General features: G+C 39.9%; 2 protein-coding genes across 11 annotated transcripts in view; both read left to right on the top strand.

The window, feature by feature from the left end:
- rxfp2a (relaxin family peptide receptor 2a) overlaps positions 1 to 4,926 on the top strand; it is a 70,850-nt gene extending 65,924 nt beyond the window's left edge. For both annotated transcript variants that reach the window (XM_070555856.1, XM_015961611.3), the window contains exons 18-20: positions 1,105 to 1,273; positions 3,087 to 3,305; positions 3,394 to 4,926. In XM_070555856.1, coding sequence (XP_070411957.1) covers positions 1,105 to 1,273; positions 3,087 to 3,305; positions 3,394 to 3,659 — 654 coding nt within the window. In that variant the 3' untranslated portion in view covers positions 3,660 to 4,926. The remainder of the gene's footprint in view (positions 1 to 1,104; positions 1,274 to 3,086; positions 3,306 to 3,393) is intronic.
- A 986-nt stretch (positions 4,927 to 5,912) lies between these two features.
- Positions 5,913 to 18,991, top strand: part of fryb (furry homolog b (Drosophila)) — a 65,739-nt gene continuing 52,660 nt past the window's right edge. For 3 of the 9 annotated variants that reach the window (XM_054730811.2, XM_054730812.2, XM_054730810.2), the window contains exon 1: positions 16,589 to 17,672. In XM_054730811.2, coding sequence (XP_054586786.2) covers positions 17,438 to 17,672 — 235 coding nt within the window. In that variant the 5' untranslated portion in view covers positions 16,589 to 17,437. Of the gene's footprint in view, positions 6,061 to 16,557; positions 17,673 to 18,991 lie in introns of those variants that run through there. The other 6 variants (XM_054730820.2, XM_054730822.2, XM_054730813.2 and 3 more) reach the window with 6 other exon arrangements.

Here is an 18,991-nt window from a genome sequence, read left to right as displayed (position 1 = left end):
AATTAGGCAAAACTCACCTGCTTCAACCGTTTGGGCTACCACATGGGCCTCTACTCCCTCTATAAACACTTCAAACCTGAAAAAAATGTCCATCCATTTTTGTTAGCGTTTGGTTTTAGCAATTATGCACCTAAATGGATTTCCGGTTATGGCGTCGGTTTAAAAGGCAGCAAATCTTTGAGTGCTGACCGACATATCTAAAACTTATATCCTTAATTTAGCTAAAGTCACTCTTTCCAGCAAAAAAAGCTTTAAAATAAGTAGCTAACGAGACACCGACGGAAAATAAATAAAAAACTGCAGGAAAAAATGGCTCTGAAGATGATGCTAGCAACAATCCTGAGATGATAAGGAGGAAGTTCATTTTGTGCCTAAAACAAGCTGTTTTATAAAGTTCCTGTTTGTCATGTCACAATCGGCGAAAGTAGAAAAGCTAAGTTCACCTCTCACATGCAGGAGAGAGCTGCTGCTGAAGGAGCAGCAGCCCCTCAGATATCGGTGCGACTCAGCTTATAGCAGCGTGAGTGGGGGAGGGGTGGGCGTGGCCAGCAAAAACTTGTTTTTTTAAGTGACAGAGCCTTGAAATGGCTCATTCTGGAAGGTACTGAAACTGTCAAGAATAAAACTGCTGAAATTGCTTTATGTGAGAGGGATTTAGTGCAAAGAACCTCGTAAACATGTTTTGCCTCAACCATAGAACTATTATAACTTAAGAAAAAAGTCATATGTCCCCTTTAAAGATGACATTTTCAGTTCCAGATTTGAAGGAAAATCCATTTTATATCAATTTAGTAAGTGAACAGAATCATAATCTTACAACTAAAACCTTCACAGCAACAAAAATTAAATATTCATTAGCAGTGGAAGTCATCTTTATCTCTTTGAATAATGGTCAGACACAACCAGGAGCTGATTTCATTATCCTGGTTTATCCTCTAACAAAGGTAGACCCTGAAATGCAATCTGCAGGAGACTATTTGGCTGAGGGAAACGTTTAGCATCTGCTCTAGTTAAGAGAGAAATCCTGTTTTTTTTATTCCAAAGTGTGCTTTGGGGAGTTCTGCATCTGAAATTTTAACAGCATGTGTGTTGTTCTGGTGCAAGGTGATCCTGTCTTCTATATGGCTGATGGGGTTCATTATTGCCGTCGTGCCGCTTCTGAATGAAGAGGTCTTCGGGAACTACTATGGGCGTAACGGCGTCTGCTTCCCCCTGCACTCTGACAGGCAAGAAAAACCCACCGCCAAAGGATATTCCACTGGAATATTTCTGGGTAAATAGAAGAAAAATGTTTCCTCTTTCTCCCAGTGGCAACTCAGTTTGTAATAAATAAATGTTTTAAGAATGGTGGGGAGGTTGTATTTCAATCACCAGTTAGGGTAATAAAATATTCTTACAGGATTTATAAATAATCACTTAATAAGACAAGGTTTTCTTTTGTTTTTTAAGTGTTTGGTTCTGTTTTCATTTATTTTTATGACGCTACAACAAACTAAAGGAACTATTTTTGGCTCGACTTGCTGCGGGGATCTCTCAGCAATACATGATTAGCCTGGGATCTATTACTGAGTGTTCTCTCTGAGCTGCAGTGCAAAGGATGGACGACTCTGAATGATGCTGAGATTCTGTTATTAGGGGTGCCAGCGTTTCTGTCATCGCAGGCGGGCTTTTAATAACTCAAATCCTTTGAGTTACTACTGCAATTTGTACTGCTTGCCCTAAATCTCTTTGAAATTAAAATGTGTGTGTGTGTGTGTGTGTGTGTGTGTGTGTGTGTGTGTGTGTGTGTGTGTGTGTGTGTGTGTGTGTGTGCGCGCGTGTGCATGTGTGTGTGTGTGTAACAAGCTCTTCTTAGAGAGCATTCTAAATCTGTTATGTCTGGATTACGTGCACATTCAGTGATAAGGGGCAATAAAAAAATCCTAAAAATCTCAGAGTTTTGGGCTTTTCTGTGAAGTAAAGGGTACATTTAGGATTCAGTTCAAATTTTTGCAAAAACTTTATTCAATAAAAACCACTAATTTTTTATTAGTAGGCATTTGATTCCCTTTTAAGAGTGTCACCTCTCAAAAACAATTAATTCCCATGTCAGATGTCGGTAAAAACCCATCGACATAAATATGGTAAAACCCTGTCAAACGCACAGTGACGAGAAGTTTTCCTTTTTGTTCTACAAACGGACACTAGGGGGTGCTACAAGCAAGCCAAAACTGCCCTTTAATAATTAGACCTAGAAAAAAAGATTGGATATGAATTTATTAAAGGTCAAGTTTAATAATTCAGGAATGTATGAGACATTCAAAGATTCTTCTGGAATTTCATATCTTAGAAGCATCTATCAAATGATGAATTATTTAAACCGTACCTTGTTAAACTATTTATAGCCTATTTTTAGTTTCTGTTTTTTTGTCCCTCTTCCTTTACTGTCGAGAAATAAATATATTAAACCAAATGAAAACAAAGTAAAAAAAATATGTAATTTAGTAAGTCACAACTGAACACATCAAACTGGATTGGATTTTACGTCCACTCGGTTCATTTGAGAAGGTGAACGCTTTACTGGGGCATTTAATTATAGAAAGGGCTTAAATGGGCTGCATACTTGGCTTTAAACAATCTTTCAAAAGTTTGGTCTTTTCTTGCTCCTGGCATGAAAATACCAATAAATATCAACATTTTATTATAGTTTCTTAATTTCATAATGGAACTACATATATTTTTATGTTTCAGTGATTTTATTATGTTTCTTTGAAGCTTTAAATGTGTTTTGAGACTCTGGGGAAATGTATTTTAATGGAGCAGAGATAAATGTTTCAGTGGTAAATCTTGCAGACCCCTGGTATAAATTAAGTAAGACAAGGATTTTGTTTTTATGTTGTTGCAAATCATTATTGTTTTTACTTTCAAATTAATTAACATTACTGTTACTTGTATTACTCCCCCTGACATCTTTCAAATCACTGCAGCATCCCGCCCCAGGACTGGCTTCCATCCTCCCTGGTTTCCACTCTCTTCCACCTTTGTTTTCTGAGCTTCTCTTTTCTGTGAATACTTGTGTGCGTAGCTCGTGTTTTTGTTTGTTCCAGGTCTAAACCTGGTGGCGTTCCTGGTGATTGTCATCTCCTACTCCAGCATGTTCTGCTCCATCTATAAAACTGGAATCAATGCCACAGACCTGAGGAGCAGGCTGCACAGAGACGTGGCCGTGGCCAACAGGTTTTTCTTCATTGTGTTCTCTGACGCCCTCTGCTGGATTCCCATATTTTTAGTTAAAGTTCTCTCTCTCCTGGAGGTGGACATACCTGGTGAGAAATCGTGGCGTTTTCATTTGCATTAATCCTCAAACAAAAGCCTTTTCCTTCTATCTCTAATTGTTCTGTTTCGCATCTTTAGGAACGATCTCCAGCTGGGTGGTCATTTTCATCCTTCCTATTAACAGTGCCTTGAACCCCATCCTGTACACTTTGACCACCAGCTTCTTCAGAGAGCAGGTGGAGGTTTTACTCTGCCGCTGGCAGAGGAGACACACCCTGAAGAAGGACCGCAAAAGCCTCACCTCCTCCACAATCTTCATGGAGCCGCCGCGGGCGCCTTGCTGCCAGGCGCCGGCCTACCTCCAGAGGTTGTCGCTGATCGATGCAGACCCCCGCTACGCCTAAGAGGAAGAAAGAGAAGATTTTGGGAACTACGGGTCATAAGCCTTTTTTTTATTTTTTTATTTTGACAAAAGCACTGTTTTAACATTACAAACTCCCAGGAGGAAACAATCACTGTGCTTGTTCATCATGCACTGACATTTGTTTTTATTCATTCCTACATGCAAGCAGCACCTTGGGCTTGCCGCCTTAAACCTTTGACCCACAGCCCCTTCCAACATGGACCTGAGGAGCCGGGGACCTACGGCTGTCTCCATGTTTACGAGCGGACGTGGACGACGTCGCGTCAGCACATGAGCCAAACAAGAAAAACGTACATGCACTATTTTCTGTGAAGAGACTTAAAAAGGACAAATCGTTTGTGTCGCAGCAGGAAACGAGGAAAAAGAAAATGTGACATTTCTTAACCAATAAAGATGCGTTATCATAATTTATTGTAAACAAAACTGATTTATTGTTGAAAAGCCAAAGCCTGATTTTTATTTTCATTTTTATTGTGCGGAAATAAAAATAATGCCATTTTAAGAGGTAAAGCTTTTATTTCTGTGGCACCATTAGCTCTCAGATTTACAGCCAATAAAACTTTCATGATTAAAAGTGGAAATGAAGCTGCAGTGCAAGTTTATTATAGGATTTTGTTGTGCCATCTTTCAAAAATGGTTCAAATATGCATCTCCCATGTTGTTCACATTCCCTCGTTTTGTTGAATGTGTTGTCTGTGACCTGAATTTTAACACATTTTGATCACATTTCTACATTCGTCTGCTTGTGTCAGAGGGTTTCTGTGGTTTTTTTAATTTATTTTTTGTCATATTTTTCAACAACTTTAACTGGATGAAATCTTTTTTTAATGATATGATTTTTTTAATGTAGTTATTGACAAACAAGGGCCTGACTATGTGTTTGAGACCATTTTAACTTTGTTTAACGTTCCATCGTAAAAATATATCAGCTGCACTAAATCTTGAGTGAAAAATAACAAACAGCAGAAAAGGAACAGAGGAGGAAAAGAACCCAAGGAGAGGGATGAAAAGGGTGCTATAAATAAATTGCACACGCTTTAGCCGTAGCCTGATAAACTGAAGAAAGTTGCTTCCTGTCAAGCTGTATGAATACATAATTATAATTTTATTATTCATAATTTGGTCAAAGAAGCTGCCTTCTTGTGTGTTATGAACACTTTGTTCTGTGGTTTTTCTTCTTTTATTTGGATTGTTGAAATTTGTGCTTGTCCTACCTTTTGGAAAAAATAAAAGAACGAATAACATTGGACCATTTTTTGTTTTGCATTTAAGATAAGCTTATTTTTAAATGCAAGCAGGTATTTTAAAAGAACACGGTGTATTTATTTAGAAAAACGACTGGAAACTCTACAAAGGAAGGCAACTGGCCTAATCGGATGTCCAAACCATCTCAGTTGATTCACTGTGATGAAGAGAAGCAGCGGCTTTATGGATGAAGCTTTTCTAGATCAGGGCCATTACCTTAGACTTGAAGGAGCTGGCTGTCATTTTTACTGCTGCTAAACAAATAAAGCAAATTATTTCTAATTAAAACAGACTGAACCAGGTAAAAAGTTGAGTCATCACATTTCCAAAATGATGGGTTTATTTTTACAATAATTTACAAAATAATTATATACACATAACAGATATGAATAAACATATTTTAACTGGCCCACATCAGGAATAAAGGTAGAAATTTACTGATTTAGAAATTATAGTGATTCTTTTCTGTTTTATTCTTTGTTTCATTTGGTTTTGTTTTTGCCTTTGTGATTTGAAAAGCATTTTGATGTGACAGGGTGAGCGTCCTCGTCTTACCACTTTTGGTAAGGGATATATTATATCAAATGAGTAGGGCTGAATAAACGTATAGCCTACTCCTTTTCCAAACAGCAGAATTTATTTAGTAATGCATGTAATTTAATTATCATAAAAGTTAATGTATGGATGTAAATTACTACCACTTCTATATTTCACATAATCTAAATCAAACAAAGCAGCTGCGCATCATCTCTTGCCTAATGAGAAAAGCTCCCTATTAAATTTCCCCTTCACCTCTTTCATCGCTGGATTTGGCTGCACCTGCGGCTCTCAGCATCCTTCCCCAGCAAGTGCCCTGCCCTTGGACCAAGCTGCGCCCCCAGTGACACGTTGACGGACACAGGCGTTCAGCCAATCGGAGTTGGCGTTTGCCTCCGTCTCCAGCTGCTCGGTACCTGATTGGTTGCTATGGGCGGGACCTTTCCGAGCCGAGCGGTGGTGCTGTCAGCCAGAGCGACACGACTCTAGGAGGAGAGAGAGAGACGAGGCGGACTGATGAAAATAAGCCGCTGAATCACATAAACAAAGAACTGGGTCCTGGAAATGGTCCTGTAGTCTCTTGGTTCGACGCAGAAAAGGTACGAATCGCTTTAATGTTGAATTATTGTGACGTCCGGTTGTGGTTGATGATTATTTTCGGACTACAACCGAGAAAGGTCTTGTGTTAGATGTTTGTTGTAGCTCTTTAGCCTTCTAGTTAAGAGCTTAGTCGGTTTTAGTGTTTGGTTGTTTATTATTAAAAATGAAAGACGAGTAATTATTTAAATTAACGCTTTTTTCTATCAACCTTTACAAGCGAACAATACCGTGCTGGTGTGTGTGCGACAGCTAGCTAGCAACAGTCTACCAACGACCGTTGGTTTTAAATACACACTTCATGATGGCGGTAAACGAGAACACGCTACACTACATGTTAGCGACTGGCTTTAATTACTAATGTGAAGTATTTTTGTGCGGGTTTTTTAGATCAACTTTGTTCATTTGGATCCTTGTGAGAGTTCAGCTGCCTGTCTGATGCTGAGCTGAGCTCCAGTCTGACATGATGGTTTTCTACCTTTACATGGCGTGAATTGCAAATGTTGCACTTTATTCTGCAGCTTGGATGGTTTAAACAGAGAAAGCATGTATTATTTACATGCACTCACCTTTGTCCAGATAAATGCATGCAGTGGACTCATTCATTTCCCCTTATCTGGCTAAAATAGTTGACAATTGAATGTTATGAATTGATGTTATTACAACAGTTAGAAATGGTTAACTAAATGTCAGATTATTCGCTATGATGGGTTTCCTGATGGTTTTCCTTTAGCTTCTTCCTCCTGACTTCATCTGACACCCCCTCCATCATTTGTCCAGCTGTTTCAGGCAGATCCATTGTTCTCATGCTACGTGTAACATTGAGCCCTCTATTGCTCCCACAGTACTTCATTTATTTTGTCATAATAGATCACATCTAGAGGGGATTCGTAAGGACAGCAGTAGCTCAGGTTGCAGAATCGTCTCCGGATCTGACCTGAGAATGCTGCTGTTGTGTCTTTGGGCGAGACCCTTAACCCGCCTTGCCTGCTGCTGGTGGTCGGAGGGACTGGTGGCGTGAGTGTTTGGCAAGCCTTGCTTCTGAAGCATTTATTCTTTTAATATTTAATAAACTTCAAAATATGACTGGAAAATGGAAACTTTAAAGTAAATAAGACCTATAGCATATCACCTTCCATTCTAGTATTTTAAACTAAGATTCTCTTTAGGTCTTGAAAAGCTCAGGTTCTGCATCTTTAACCCCCATTCCCCCCACGTTTTAGAGCATCATGGTATTTTTTCGTCATTCATGAAGGCTCTTAAGTGAACATTTTAAGGATTCATGGCATTCCAGGCCTGAGTTCTGTTTCAGTGTTACAAACAAAAACGCTTTGATTCATTACTCCAATAAGCTTTTCCCCAAAGCTTTTGGATTTGTGATTTTTTTTTTTTGTCATGTGAGAACAGTTGGAAGAGATTTGTTTGCACTACTCTTTCTGCTTTGTCACAAGTGTTTTAATCCCACCACTGTTTGTGGGGTTTTTCCTGTTGTAAACACATCTTCAACATTTATTGATTCTTAGCCATCTTTTGTAAAAGTGACCCCTCACACCTCATTTTTGGAAATCTTCATCAGCGGTTGAACTATCTGCCTCCCCTCACTGTCATTGTTTCCATAGATACATCTCAGCACCTCACTCCCACATACTTGCATAACACTGTGATTTTGCCTGATTCACACACACACACACACACACACACACACACACACACACACACACACACACACACACACACACACACACTTTGTTTGTTGTAAGAACCCTGATGCAGGAAGATGAGGAGATCCAGGAAGCAGCCAGATAAGGTGGACTAAAGTCCTGTGTCATAAGAAGACACGGCATAAACTATTATATACTTTTTCAAGAGACTGAAGACATTGTGCAAACATCCATTATTTCTGTAATTCTGGACAAGACTGAGAGACCATTTAAATGGATTTAAACTAGGCTGAGTAGCATTTGAGGAAAATAAAGTGAAACTAAAATTTATACCTAATTATTACAAATGTCATGCCTTTGACGGGCTCAAGGGGGCACCATAAGAGAGCCAGTGTTTATCCATGGCAGGACATAAGATAGTCCACACTTCTGATTGCAACACATGCTGTTTTTGTAGTAAGTACCTATTACTTTATTAAATTAAATCAATACTTTGTAAAAGTTACATGAGAAGAACAACTAATAAGCTCTGTGTCTTTGCATCTGTGCAGCTCGGTTACTAAGGGATATCTCCCCCCCCCCCTCCCCCCCCCCCCCTCCGGTCAGCTCACGGGTCCCTGGATCAAAGAAAAAAATGAATGGAGTCAACGGGGCTATAAAAGCCTTTTTCTAACCCGCTTTGCCTTACGCCACGAATCACACATATGTTGTACTTCACTTAAGCAATTACGTGGGTTTCAACTATGTCTGTCAGGTACTTTGAAATGTATTAACTTGTAAACATTTCATATTAAAATGACTACAAATCAGGCGTTGCATAAATTACATCACGTCAGAATCTCTTCTCCCCCATGGCCAGATGTAGTGGCCATGTGGCCTCTTCTCCGTGTCTGGTTTCATGACATCAATTTGGCGAGACAAAACTTTTCCCGCTGTTCGGAAATAAGCACTTTCTTGTCATCAAAATATGTCTTTAAAATTCACAGACATCATACGTGAAATGTGTGGCGCATGTGTGCAATACGTTTTGACTTCAATTCAATTCCTGAATAATGTAAGCTTAAAATGTGCCAATAAAACCTCACCACTAAAACAGCCTAAAGGAAAATGAAAGTTGTACTTTCATACCACTGCTGGTGAAATGCCAGCAGAAATAAGCAACAGCTAATACTTTTATAATAAATCATAATGTACATGATACTTTTAGTTCTTCTGTGTGCTTACCTGCCATAATGTGTTTTCACTTCATTGTCATTAACTTTAGTAAACAAAAATACAGCTTGGGTATTCGTACCTGGAAGGATATTTAGACAACAAAATCTAAAAATAAATACAACTTAATATATTAGTGAAGGACATGACTGAAAGTGCTTGAAAAAACAGCCAGTGTGAGGCAAAGCTATCATTAATTTTGTCTTTCATCCAGTGAACTTTCTAGCTGAAGTTCAGTGCATAAGCCTAAAGCAAACGTGTTTAACCCCTCAGCGCTCCTGTTGGGGTTACGGAGCATCCAGGGCTCAAAGGCTAACACAGCAGCATATCTGAGCGACAGAAGGACAGTTTTCCGTTAAAGTAGAGGTTCTCAGTGAGTGTTTAAAGTGGTATGAATAAAATGATGAATTTGTTCAAAGGTGAGGGTGATTTAAAATTAGGTCAAACGTATACGAAACATTTAAGTGTTATCTCATCTGTCAACAAGTCTGGAATGGATAAATATGTAGAAATAAAGAAATGAAGAAGAAGAAAATGTTAATTATAATGAAGGAACACCAACAAGTGATCATGACACATTCTTCATGGCTTCCTTTGGGTAAAGCTCAGGCCACGCGGGAGAGGAAATAGATTTATATTTGAAACTATATGTGAGACTGGATGGCACCCCTTTGTCTCTCTGGTTTTAGCACTGGCTCCGATTCTCCTCTTACACAATGTTGTTGGCAGAGTTGTGAAAGTCAGAACAAACCATCAGACCTTGTGATTGATGGAATTATAGGAAATGCTACCAGAACTTTAAAAAAAGAGACATACTTTATATGACAGGGTGTTCACATGAAGTGAATCATTGTTGAGACAATGTTGTTTCTTAGTCTGAATACAGGCTGTCATTTTGTGGGGTTGTGTGTGTGTGTTTGGGTGTGTTGTGTTGTTTCAGTCAACCCAAGTTATTCTACACAGTGTGTGAAAGATGGCACTTAATTTATAGTTTATGTTTTGGCTAATTTATGTACAATATTTTCTTTTTACCTAACAAAACAACTAAATAAAGATGGATAATTATGCTGGTCAACACCTGAGAATAAGTCAGTTGTATGTCTGATGAGGGTTTCCATACTTGAGTATAAATTTGTATTCAAGATGTTTATTGTTGTTGCTAGGGATTGAAGATATATAGGTTTTTTTGCAATATTTCTTGTTATGAATCTGAATTGAGTTATTACAGCTATTTTTTAAGATTAACATTTTTCTTAACATCCAAACATTTACTGTAATTCTTTGTGTGTTGCAAGTAAAACCCTGACTGCTAGGTGGCAGCAGTTTTTACCACCTTCATTCTATCAGAGCAACAATCTCTCGCGATAACACTGGATGTGTCCTGGAAGTGTCTGGCCTGGGTTTTCCAATTAAATTCAATCTTAAAAATCACAAATGTTGCCTGTCTTTTAGTATTGCAATATATCGTATTGTCTCCGTTGTATTGTGATATGTATCATATATGAAGCCTAAGTCTCCATTTTCTTCCCCTTTTGTCTGTCTGATTTGATGACATCAATTTGGTGAGACAAGTAGTTGTAGTCTATGTCTGTTTAGACAACACCTAAAAAAGCTTTTGCCGCCTGTCAAGAAAAAGTGCTTTCTTGGCATCAAAATGTGTCTTTAAAATTCATGGACATTTTTAAATCTGTGGCATATATCAAACGGGATCAGAAAATAACTTTTGTCCTCTCGTAGACTCACATTCATTTTTGGGGGCAATAGGGGACCCATGGATCGAAAGTAGATGGGCGTGAGTTTGGCTCATTATGGCCAGATGCTTGAAAATTTTTGCTGCACAATATATCGAAAAATTATCGTCATCGCGATAACAGGACGTGCGATAGGCCCATCGCAAAGCACGTCAAAAACGGCGATAAATGTTTGGTTCAAACATTTCCATCTGTATCATACATCAACTTTTTGTAAACCAGCTCTGTTTTTTACGATGAAGTATTACTTGACCAATCAAATGTAGCCCTTCTGATATGCGGCCAATCAGATGGGTCCATTCGTGTAATATGCCCGCCCCCTTCGTTGACCCTTACCCCAAAATTCCACTATCTCCGCTCCGCCCCCGCTTTCTGCTGCCGCTCGCTTCCCTTGTTCGTCATGCTGGCTCAGATTACCGAACACACTTTGTGCCGAGGTTTCTGGAATCAGCGCTGCTTTCAAACGTGAACGTGAGTCCGCTCGGTGTCGTTAAGCAGCTGATAATAACCGGGCTGACTCCGACATGTGCCGGCGAACCAACCCACCTTCGTGTCGCTAGTGTTCCACCGGGTGGTGTTGTTATTGTTAGCCCCAGGCTCCGGTTAGCTTCCAGCTAAAAGGCTACAGCACTCTCCTCCCAGTCCCACCCTGCTAAAGAGGGCCTGGAAAAGTTCCCCCACACATCAAAGTGATTTTTCATTTATGAGCTTTTATAACCTTGTTAATCAGGATAGTTGATTTGCTGCTGCACATGAACTGTCAGTCAGAAGCTCTGCTAGCCGGTTATCTTAGAGGAGCTAGTTCAATTTGTTAGCTTGTTATCAGAATCATAGTTGCAGTTTCATCATCTGAGCTGCTTTTTAAGATCCAGGTAAACTTGTTCAATTTGGGGTTAAAAACAAACGTTTTCACATATTTTCCATGTAATTTTTTTTTTTTGCCAGTTCCTCTTCTGAAAGGTAGACAATTGTTTCTCTCTTTCCCTCAGAAAATCTTAATATTCTCCTAGTTTGGCCCAGCACAGTTCACTTCCCAATTACAGCAACAGCCTTATATCATAACCACATAAGTGGAGAAAATGCTCAGTAGCAATGAGAGAATTTGCTGTTGCATTTAAGTGATGTTAACTACTATTTAACATTTAAACTTACTTTCTGATTTTTTTATTTATTCAAAAAACCCTGGTAAGGGATGTTTTTCTGTATTTGGAGCATTAGAAAAAGTTTTATGGTGGAGGTGATGTTTTAAAGTCACTGAGAAACTGCATGCATGCAGTTTGTTGTTTTGCTGCTAATACAGTAGCAGGTGCAGCTGCATATTTTTGCAATAAAAATGTTATGTTGTAATGGAATTCATGCATTAGTTTTTGTTTGCTTTGAACCCAGAGCAGACGTCACACGCCAGACAACATCAACACTGCATACTTTAGTATTTGTTCATTTATCGTGAGTAATATCGATATCGCAATATTAAGCTCTGTTATCGAATATCGCAGGTTTTCCTAATATCGTGCAGCCCTATTGCAAATACACACTCCTAGTTGTAAGCATTCAAGCATCCTTGTTTAACAATTTTAAAACCAGCTGGAAGACCAATTTCGATAACAGCATCAAAACAGGAGATGAAGCTGGATTAGAGTCAGTAAATGTGTCAACACAGAGTTTTGTACACAGATTTTGACCTGCAAGTTAAAACACAAGCTAAACCAGTCCCCCCCTTTTTAGGAATTAAAGTTGCCCATATCACAGCTGAGTTTCAGCTGTTATTTCCTGATATTTGAACATCTCACCCCAGATTGGTAAATAACCTGTATTTACAACCCCCAAGGTGCTTCACAACACAATCAGTCATCCACCCATTCACACGCTGGTGAGGATGAGCTACAATGCACTGACGGTAGCAAGACTGCTGAACATTAGCATTCACTGGTGTGAGCTGGGATCGATCCGGTCTACTTCCTGAGAAGGGCTGCACAATATATCGAAAATGTATCTTCATCGGGATAACAGGACGTGAGATAGGCCCATCACAAAGCACGTCAAAAACGGCGATAAATGTTTGGTTCAACATTTCCATCCGTGTCATACATCAACTTTTTGTAAACCAGCTCTGTTTTTTACACGGAAGTATTATTTGACCAATCAAATGCAGTCCTTCTGATATGAGGCCATGTCATGGTCCGCGCCTGCCCCTTCCTTCATGTGCCTCCTGGTGTTTCTCCATCCTCTCTAGGTGCTCCTTTTGTGTCTTCTAGCGCCCTCATGTGTCATGCCTGCGTCTTCCTCATGTGTCTCCTGGTGTTCCCCATTTGCCCTCTAGGTTTCCCCGCTCAGACATCCCTTTCCCAGGTCCTGTGCTCTCTTGGCCCCCTCTTAGCCACGCCCCTGTTGTTTCTTTCTATGGTGTTTTCCTTTAGTGTCAGCTTCCCCTTAGTATAGTCATGGTTCATGCTTTCTGGTCTTTTGTTTTTCTCTTAGGTCATTTTCCTTTTACAGCCTTTCAGTGTTTAGTGTGTTTTTCCCATCAGTGTTTTCTTCCTCCTCCCTGATTTAGTCATTGCCTTCACCTGGTCCTCCTTCCACACCCCACACACCTGCAGCTCATCTCCCTCTCATCCTCCCTGTGTATTTAAGTCCTGTCTTGTCTCAGTGTCTTGTCGGTCCATTGTGTTTGTATTCTGTCAGCGTTTGTTCGTGCTCTTGGTGAGCTTTTGTTTCTCCTGCTTTGGAGTTTTGGACTTCAGGCTCACTGCCTTTGGATTTATTTTGTTCATCCTTCAAAAATAAAGGATTTTACTTTACATCATCTCCTGCCTCGTGTCATCCTGGGTTGCTGCATATTTGGGTCCTAAACATCCCCAAAATGTGACAGGCCAATCAGATGGGCCCGTTCACGTAATACGCCCGCCCCCTACGTAGACACTTAGGATGGAAAGCAACACCCGAACATTAGCGGTGCCGTTCCCTTGTTCGTCATGCTGGCTCAGAGCAACGAACGCATTTTGTCTCTAAATAAAGTAAAAATTTCTAGTGCAGATTGGAGACAACCCAGAGAAGCACTAATTTGATCTCATTTCAGAGAAAAATAGAACAGGTTAGAGGCACCTAATAAATCAAATTACTAACAAACTCAGGAATCTGTTTCTTTGCTTCATTGTTCTGGTGCTGAGAATATCACTAATGCGGATCAAAGGAGATACACAGATAAATGCACCTCTTATTTATTATTTGGAGTCTACATTTACTGTAGCTGGCAGAGGCAGAGTTTTTTTCTATTGATACACAGAATTTACAGAATCATTTTAAATGTTAATAGGGGAAGACTGCAGGAGGGAGCGGTAAAATACAGGGGGTCCCCAGCAAAAACAAGAAACTTTACGAGTCTGATGAAACCCGCTGGTTTTCCATCAGGCAGTCACGGGGCAGCTCCAACGACCCAGTGGCTGTCCTGGGTCAATGTTGTTATCGAGCTCAGTCCGACTCGGCAGAGAGTGAACGAGCCGAGGCGCCGTCGTGCTCTGCTTAAGAAGAGGTGTTATTTTCCCGCTTCAGAAGAAGCGTCCAACATGTTTTTACACTTTCTCCGAGACATGTCACGTCGCTAAGTTGTTAGCGCCGCGCGCTAACACGTCAATAGTGCAGCATAGCCTGCTGGAGGTTTTAAGGGTTCAGATGAAAACACCCGACCTCTCAGGCTGCTCACACATCGATCTTAAGTTGTCGCTGTTGCGCTCACGCCGTAATACAGTATTAGATGCGGTTAAAGTCAGACATGAAAAAATAAATTTTACATGAATAAGTGATGCTTAGCCTGGTGGGGGGAGGAGAACCTGGCCTAGTAAGCACTGGAGGAAACCCTGTCAAGATCATCAACACTCGTTTATCTTAATGCTATTGAAACATGTAAACCAAAAAGCATTATATCCACTGCTACCTTTCTAATTTTAAACTCCGTAACTTATGCTGTAACTTCACCTTGCCCTGCCTGCTGCTCCTTGCTGCCCGCCGGCTGTGATCACAAGCGACAACATAGTAGTTCCGGCTGCTTCTTCGGGAAACAGCACCAACAAAAACACAAAAACTTGGGATCTTGTAGGCGTGGCGGTGGGATTTCAGCCGTGGCAGGCCGCCACAGCTACGCCTATGTAAGGGAAACCCTGATTCATGTTGAGCCTGTGTGAAAAACTTCGAGTGACCGATTATAATCGGAAATAATAATGAAAAATGCATTTTCAGTGATCCACACCTTTAAATATTACAATTTACTACTCTAATAATTAATTACTAAAAAGTAAGATGTAGCTCTCCAAAGTTGTCAATGAATGAGTGAAAAACGAATGTTCTCTGTCTCTGTGAAAGTAAGTGATTGCCTTAATACTTTGTGGTTTTATGGTATTACACTTCCAAAGAGGAAGGCACTCCTCACTAACCGTCATTGGCACCGTGCCTCCTTTTATTTGTTTATCAGTTTTAACTACTCATGCTGGTGATTAGTGAAACCCTTTTAAAGAGTGTCTTAAAACTCACTAAATTCTACCTTAAAATTAAAATAAAAATACAAATTTTATCTTCAGAATACAGATTTATTCTTTGTTTCCAGTTAATTTTGATGCAACACAGTTTATTTTTCTTTTCCTCAAGCAAACTAAATGTTTTCCCCAAAAAAGAAAGTGAAAACATTGTCAAGGCTTACAGGATTATGTCAAATATTTTTTTTAATTGGATGAAATATTCAGAACTCCTTTAACTAAGCTAAACACACACTAATCGGGTATCTACATCTGTTGTGGACTTCCATCCACATACTTTGAATTTGTATGTTTATTGTCAAACATATCAAGTCACAGTTAAAGTTACAGCTAATAAACTGGCTTATAAAGTTGAATGTGATATGTCGGGTATGTTAGACAGGTGTTCTATCACGATTATGAAAGGGCGATTCACCTGAGGGTGTTTGGAAAGTTCAAACATCACAGATTACATTTGAAGTTGTTGTCATTTATTACATGCGGTAGTCTAATTTACCATGCTAGCCACCATTAGCCACAGCTACTGGCATTTTCCTGTCTGCGATAAATGTGTGTTGCTGTTGATTCATCTAAGGGTTGTGTTGTTTTACAACCGCACATCAACTCCTGGGTGAGGCCCTCGCTGGAGCCGATTCCATGACAATAGTAAACAACTATTTACCTCAGGGTAAATACCTCCTGAGAGATTCTAACCACCTCACTTCCAGAGCAAACTGGAGTTAAACAAATGTGATTTGACGAGGGTCCAGAATTTTTTTTTTTAAATGACTACAGTTTTAAAAGCTCCATCCATTATCGTCTGACTTGGGTTTGTCAAACAGAATTTGTTTGGAGAAGTGTTGAGGGAGACGAATGAGTCCAGATTGCCTGATTACAGCATTACATGGCCACATGTAATTACTGCAGCAGACCAAAGCAACATATTACACTTCCTGTATGAAGATAAGCGACTGAGTGGTCATTTCCATTTTAAGAGGTCTGTATTTCTTTCCGGTCCTTTAAAAAAATATCCAGGAAGTTTTTGCCTAAATAATTGTATGCAGGGAGTTTTTATAATCTGATGATGCTTTCCCCTGCCTGCAGGTTCCGCAAAAACAAAAATCTTTTCAGGAAAACAGACGAGTATTCAAATTTACATTTGTGTACCTGAGCGGTGATCACACTGAGTGTATTGTCTCATGGTTATCTCTTACATACATCTACTGATGATGACTTAAAGGCTTTCACAATAATATTTTGACTTTGTTGAGAACTCTTCCTGTTTGCTCCTCTGTGGATGGGTGTGTCTGCCTCAGTAATCCAACACCATTAACATGTGGAGGTTACTTTAACTGGCTAAACAGCCTAAACCAGTGAGGACAGCGACTCTGACTTAACTCACACCCACATGCTGTTTTCAGGCTGTATGAGTCAACGATAAGCAGCCTGTCTGTCATGCTTTACTCCTTTAAGAGAATTTACAAAATGAAACTAAAGACAGGAAATAGGTCTGAGAGAAAGGACCTAATAGACATAATGGATTTTAATGTCTAATAGAGTACGGTAAGGGAAAGGAGGTGGCTGAAAAACAGCAAAAAGGGTCTATGAGGAGGAAAGGGGAAAGAAGAACCACCCAAACTTCCAAAACCACCCAATCAAGCTGCGTTCCTGAAACTGGATCCCTCCCTTTGCTCACCACCTGAGAGCAAAGAAACACAGCTGTGCCTCAGAGACCCAAAAGGCTGACAGAGACAGGGAGAAACAGCCAAAGAGCAAGAGAGAACAAACGCTAGGTATGTGACAGTCAAACATCGTGAAAGAATAAAAACGGCCTCTTAACTAAAAGAAGACAGAGAGACTTTCTAAAATCTTAAAGGAGAGAGCGGTAAATCGACTTGGGATTGAACCTGAATCCTCAGGAGATCTTTGGAACAACAAGGCAATGAGCTCACCTTCTCTGGAGTGAATGAACTCAACATAAAAAGTAGGAACCCTAAGACGGAACTGGAAAACAAAATGTGGACCAAAAGGAAAAAAAGACCCTGAAGACAGACCTTTTTAATTTTGAAATAGCTTTGCTTTCACAAGCTTTTACTTTTTTAAATCCATTTTTCCATTTCACCTGCTGAATTTACTTGTGAACCATGTGAGGTCTAGCTGTGAGCTCTGAAGAGGGCTTCATTTGGAATATTGACTTCTAGGAGTGAGTTAAACTCCTGTGAGTGACTCGTGGGGTCGATATCAGACATGTCTGCAGAGGATGGAAGAAGCACTGCCAGCCTCCGGGCTGAGAGCAGCCTGTCTGATCACTGTAACGACCAGGCTGAGAGTGTGGACCAGGATGGCCAGAACCAAGGCCACCATGGAATAGTCCTGCACCGCATTGCTTCTCTGACAGTGGACATGTTTGACCCCAGTGACTTCACTGGGAGGTTTTCTAAGATCCAACCCAGATCCAAAAAACGGTCCCGGATCATTAAAGGTAGGCAGACGCAAAACCTGGAGGTTTTAGTTTGAGTTTTTTTAAAGCGCCACATTAGAATGATGTTTGAATGAGAACTCGTATTTTGCTTAAAGTTGTTTTGTAACATAAAACTTCAGAAAGAACAACTTATGGGTCCTCATTTCACCACCTGGAATGTGAATGTTCAGGCTTTTTTCAAACCAGGAATTTGGGTTTTTTTTTTACTATCCAACCTTTCTCTCTTTTCGCATTTGCCATATGAAATGTGTCCTTATTTTAACCCTTGTGAAAAGCGATACCTTTAGTGTTTTGAAACGTGTTTTGTGTTTTGACCAAATGATGACTTTATCAAATCTTTAGTCATCAAAACAACAATAAGCATTAGAATTCATTGTTCTTTGGTCTAAACCATTGGTTTCTCAGCTTTCTTTAAATTCTGGGAGTTTCACATTGAAACACTTCAAGCTCTGTAAGAAAATCCTACTTCTAAATAGTACTCGATCCATATAACTTTAAATGTACGAAACAGAAACTATAGATTTTACTCCTGTTCTCCTGACCCAAGCTCTGAGTCAATATAATGGTGGTACGTGTGTTCTAAAGGATGTTCGTATCAGTTGTCTGACCTTGCAGACTTCTAGTAGCAGGAGGATCTGTACAACTGGTGCTCTTTGTCTCCTTCATCATCCGAACATTACAGTAGTATCACTTTATCAGTGAAGGGACAAAGAGATCAGTGTTTACCTACTGTTGTACCCAAGTCTACACCAAAAAGGGCTTTAGTTTTTCTTTTATCAGCCGGTCAGTTCAGATGACAGCATTTCCATCAAGCGGCCGTGAAAGGAAAATGTTACATGAAGAATATAAAACCTCAACGTATACTGGTGTAAGTGGATCAAAATGGTGTGAGGGTCATTTTGTATTTGTTATTTTTTCATGCAGGATTAAGTCAAACTTCAAAAGATGAGAGAAAATTGAGCATAGACTGAGGAGTGAAAGAGGAAATCTGGGGTGAAGTAGCACCTGAATACTAACTCACTACCTGCACAAATAGGAGTTTCATACCAAATTAACAAGGGTTTCTTGATAATTGAGCGAGAAGATTATAAAGGTCGGACCGTAGATGCTAGAAACGCCGTGAAATAGAATATTGCGGGGCCTCTACGCCGTAGACGAGTGAGGCTTTGATGTGTGGAGGACAGGTATTCCAGGCATGAAGACTTTCCCTCACAGACACATTCTTCACTAGTTACCTTTTGGATGAAGCCAGCTGTGCCAAGGAGACACCAGTGTGTGAACCCTAAACCTCCAACAGTCCATCTGGGGCTGTGTGTAGC

This window comes from Nothobranchius furzeri, chromosome 10 (assembly GCF_043380555.1).
Source record: "Nothobranchius furzeri strain GRZ-AD chromosome 10, NfurGRZ-RIMD1, whole genome shotgun sequence".
NCBI classification, from domain to species: domain Eukaryota; kingdom Metazoa; phylum Chordata; class Actinopteri; order Cyprinodontiformes; family Nothobranchiidae; genus Nothobranchius; species Nothobranchius furzeri.
Note: the sequence above shows the minus strand (reverse complement) of the source record. Positions and strands in the feature narration are given on the sequence as shown.